This window comes from Lontra canadensis, unplaced genomic scaffold, assembly GCF_010015895.1.
Source record: "Lontra canadensis isolate GAN:19392208 unplaced genomic scaffold, GSC_riverotter_1.0 scaffold565, whole genome shotgun sequence".
NCBI lineage: Eukaryota > Metazoa > Chordata > Mammalia > Carnivora > Mustelidae > Lontra > Lontra canadensis.
The window spans coordinates 18,151-23,033 of record NW_022631552.1 but is presented as its reverse complement, the minus strand read 5'-3'; the positions used below and the strand labels follow the sequence as shown (position 1 = coordinate 23,033).

The 4,883-nt window shown below is 47.1% G+C and overlaps 1 gene segment (V, D, J or C); it reads right to left on the bottom strand.

Moving 5' to 3' along the window:
• Positions 1-1,498: 1,498 nt before the first annotated feature.
• Positions 1,499-2,088, bottom strand: LOC116863120. The segment is given in 2 exon segments: positions 1,499-1,818; positions 2,024-2,088. Coding segments are annotated over 2 exon segments (369 nt in total).
• Positions 2,089-4,883: the final 2,795 nt, after the last annotated feature.

The window sequence follows — 4,883 nt, the reverse complement described above, 5'->3', positions numbered from 1 at the left end:
GGGGGGTTGGGAGAGAGGGGGTGAGGTTATGGACATTGGGGAGGGTACGTGCTATGGTGAGTGCTGTGAAGTGTGTAAACCTGGCGATTCACAGACCTGTACCCCTGGGGATAAAAATATATTATATGTTTATAAAAAATAAAATAAAATAAAAAAAGAATGGCATCACACGTGCACCTTTCCCTGCATGACCCAGGCTGCCGCCAAAACGGAGCCCATTGAGAACTGACTCATTCTCCAGACCCTGTTCCTCCTCTTCCCTCTGAAAGCCAAGCGTCTTTGACAGTCAGCCAAGCCCAGGCACCCACAGAGGGCCATGGTGACGTCTCCCAGATTCAGAAGAAGAGCCCATGACCTTCTGGGTGTCCTAGGGAGCACAGCTGGGCCCACAGCTGGAGATTTTGTTGCTGTCTCTAACACTGTAGGTGGGTGGCTGCCCCCTGATGGCAACAGTAATGGGCCGCACCTTTGGCCTCCAGGCCACTGATGATGAGATAGTTCCCACCCGCAGGTTCCCACTCAACAGGGTGTCTGCCTGAGTCTTGCCCTCTCCCTCGGCCACTATCCCCAGCAATAAATAGATAGATAAAATCTTTAAAAAAAAAAAAATAATGAAAGAATTGCCTTTGTGAGAATGAGTACGCCTGGGAGAAATGGAGAAGAGAGAGAAGGGAGGTAGGAAAGGAGCTGGAGCAGAAATGAATATGCAGGACACTGCCCAGGAAGGCTGGGAAACAGGGCCCATGGAAGGAAAAAGAGAGAGGAACACTACCTTCCACGTGGGAGATTCTGAATAGGAGAGATCAAAGCTTTCATCCTGGGAAGGTTCAGAGTGGGAAGGTGATGGAGGGTGAAGAAAAGGGAATAAGGAAATAAAAGAGAAATGTCCCAGAGTCCAAGAGGAGCAGGAAGGGAGAACTGATCCACAGGGTGGAAAGTTCACGGCCCTTTGTCAGAGGCTAAAGACAGACCTTCCTGGCTCACTCCTGTCATGGGACCCTGGGAATCACGCAGCTTCTTGGGGCACAAAAACTCCCAATAGCATCCCTAAGACATCTTCACAGCATTTGTCTTCATTAACCTGCCACAAAAAGGGATGCAGGAGGGATCCTTGGGTGGCTCAGTCAATTAAATGGCTGCCTTCAGCTCAGGTCATGATCCCAGCATCTTGATGGAGTCTCGCATTGGGCTCCCTGCTCAGAAGGGAGCCTTCTTCTCCCTCTGCCTCCTGGTCCCCCTGCTTGTGCACTCTCTCTCTCTCTCTCTTTCACTCTGGCAAATGAATAAATAAAACCTTTTTTTAAAAAGGGGTGGTGGATGCAGGAAAAGTCCGATCCCTTCATTTTCTGCTGAGCCTTACAAGCCCTTCAAGGAGTAAGTCAGGAGAAGTGACTTCTCAGGCAGATAGGGGAACAGACATGTTCAGGGCTGAGCGAAGAGGAAGCAGCTGGTGCAGCAAAACCTCCCTGACCCGCAGCCCCGGGGAACAGGTTTTTGTTCAAGGCTGAAGCACAGTGAGCGGAAAGCTACTATCCTGCTGGCAGTAATAGCTTCCCACATCTTCGGCCTGGAGGTTGCTGATGGTGAGGGTGAAGTCTGTCCCAGACCCACTGCCGCTGAACCGGTCTGGGATGCCCGGGGCCCTGCTGGATGCACCATAGATGAGGAGCCTGGGAGCCTGTCCAGGTTTCTGCTGGTACCAGGCTACGTAGCTATAAACACCCTGACTGGCTCTGCAGTTGATGGTGACCCGTTGTTGACCTGGAGACACAGCCAGGGAGCCTGGAGACTGAGTCATTGTGACGTCCCCACAGGCACCTGCAATCAGAAAAATGGTGATACAGACACACTTTATCCCAGTCACACTGAAATATGTCATTGCAAACGTGCTTCCTAATGGTACCACATGGCAGTACATCACTGGGTCAATTTTGGAAATAACCAGTGTTTCTCATCACATATCTTAAAAAGTTGTTTAAAATGACACTACTCTGGAAGGATTATGGCACTTTCAGCTTCTCACCTGAGACCCACAGCAACAAGGATAGGAGGACCTGCCACCGTGACACCATCTTGCTGCCCCTGCCTGCCTGATGTAGCTCACCTCACATAGCAAATTTCCCTTTTATACAGCCTGAGCCGCTGGTCTGGGCCTGGAGAGGCTTATGCAAAGCAGTCAGGGAGAACAGAAGCAAATCTCATAAGCAGTGGGTTGTGAAATTACCCAGTGGAAATGTAAGGAGCCAAAAAAAACTCCAAAATAGAGTTGTATGACAGGAACATACAAAAGTCAACTTAGAAGCTCTGAGAACAGCTTAGAAGTTCTAAAATGACAAACTGCTACAAGACTGAATGAAGAGGTTCCATTTTCAATTTAGCAATGTCTTTAAATGGGTTCAGTGTCCAGAAATGATGATCTTGGCTCTTCATATCAATAACCCTGGTAAAATAACAAAACATGCTGGGAAACAATGAGAGGCAGGGAAGGGCAAAAGAATTGGAAGTCACAAAAAGAAAGTGGAGAACTTTTGGCCCAACTTTTTATAAAACCTCTGACTGGAAAACATCAAGCTCTGAAGCCATTTTTCTCCTGCAGATGGGTTAGGATGAGGTAAAAACTTGAGCTCGGGTCCTGGAGCTGTGCAAGGGCCAGAGAGATGGAAGAGATGGAAGACAGGCCCAGAATTTTCTCACGCTGGGAGACACGTGGGTCCCTCCTTGGATCCAGGGGAAGTCTGAATCCTGATTTTCAGTTATTCTATCTTTTCAGCTCAATATTTCTGTTTTGTGTTGAATTAACCAATGAATGAAATCTAGGTGCCTTCAAGAAAATTCAGTTCCCTCCAGGGGTTTGAGAAGTCAGCACAGGGTTGCTTGGGCACCATATAAACTTCCTGAACCTGTTCCTCATTCTGCTGTTCCTTCTTAAACAGAGGGAAGGGGGCAGGGTTGGGGTTCACTTAAGACAACGAGCATGCAGTGCCAGAGTGGAGGGCAGAGGCTGTAGAAGCTTTGGGCACACCGCAAGTCCAACCACAACACTTCTGCCGTCTTTCCTCTGAGTGGGGCAGATGCCTGAGTCTTCCGCTGGCAGGTGGCACCCTGGCTGTCCATGGGTCCCCGTAGCTGCTGCACTGCTTCGTGACATGAGCCATTTCCTAAACCCAGACAAAGCCTGTATCAAGTAGACCCTGCCTGGGCATCCACACCTCACCCTCACAAAGGGTCGATTCTCCCATCGCTCTGCTCCTGAATTTGCTCTAGATGATGGTTAATTTTATGTGTCAAGGGAAGTAGGCTCGGGCGCCTAGTGGGGTGGTCAATGCCAGTTTAGATGTTGCTCCAAGGTATTATTAAGTGTAGTGAACATCTACATCAGTAGCCCTCATCTCCCATGCTGCACAAGAGATTCACCACAGCCCTGTTTCGACTTCAAAAAGGAAAGAAAACTTTGTTATTATTATAGAAAAACTAATAGAAACAGAAAAGGAAAGGAATATGCACATACAGGAAGGGAATAGTCGGCAAGAAATGAGAATAAGGCCACTTTACCTCGTATCAGGTACTTACAACACCCCACCTCACCAGCTGGGGAAGCCCCAGGGAGACAGCCAGGCTGAAGTCCCAACTGAGAGGCCTGGGAAGAGTGTCTTCCCCTCAGGGGACACTTCCAATGCCATCCCCACAAGGACCATATTTATAGGGCAAATAACAGGGTTTGAAATGAAACATTTGTTCTCCTACGTGCAGTTTGGAACAAACTGTATGTCCACATTGTCATGTGTCTGTATTTTCAAGGAGCTCGAGCTATATGCGTCTGCCTCCCCTCCCGGATCCCATTCTGGGGGGCCATCCCTGCCTGGAGCAGGAGGGGATGAGAGACAAGGCTGTAGCTCTTGGCATGCAGAACAGAAAGGCTATATCTGGAGGCAGAAATCCCTGATGAACATAGATGCAAAAATTCTCCACCAAATATTAGGAAACCAAATTCAACAATACATTAAAAGGATCATACACCATGATCAAGTAGGATTTATTCCAGAGATGCAAGGATCCTTCAATATTCATAAATCAATCAGCATGAATGTCACATTAACAAACTTAAGGGTAAAAATCATAGAATTGTCTCAACAGATGCAGAAAAAGTATTTGATAAAATTCAGTATCTATTTATCAAAAAAAAAAAACAAGAAATATCAAAGGTTATAAAGGATATGGAGAAAGAGGATATGGAGTGGATAATTTCTTGCCTCTGATCTTTCCTCCTTTATCCTTCCACTCTCTTCGTTCCAGACCTTTCCTAGCCAGCCACGCCGTAGGGCATCCTTGTCCTTACTTCAGGCCACTTCCCCAGCCACATTAAGTCAATGACCATTTGTGCTATTTGAGCACCTACTAAAAAAAAATCTTAGTTTTGGGATGGTATGGGAGCTGTTCAGTTTAACTTACATCAACATATGATTCGAATCAAGGCTGATCCTGGAGTCCTTTCTCTGCTATTGGCTGGTTGGCAGACCCTGTGTCTTTAATGAGTTGTGCTAAGAAACAAAGACAGGAGAGCTATTACAATGCAGTAAGAAGTTTTTATTATATGCATAGTCCCATGGGAACAGAACACACAGCAAGCCCCACGGTGACACAGGCAGTACTGAGGTGAGATGCACAGGCAGAGAGAAGTACTGATGGCCTGTATTTTTTACTGCATATTTCATGAGAAGTAATGGAGAAGCAAAGTCAACAAGCTACTCAACATAAGATTGGAGAATTTGAAAATTTCAGCAGGCTGCAGACTATAGGTGTGCCCCTTGTCCTCTGCTACCCAGGGGGATTTGGGTAGAGGGAAATCTCAGAGATTGCACCTCTCATTGAAAGGAAAAGAGTAG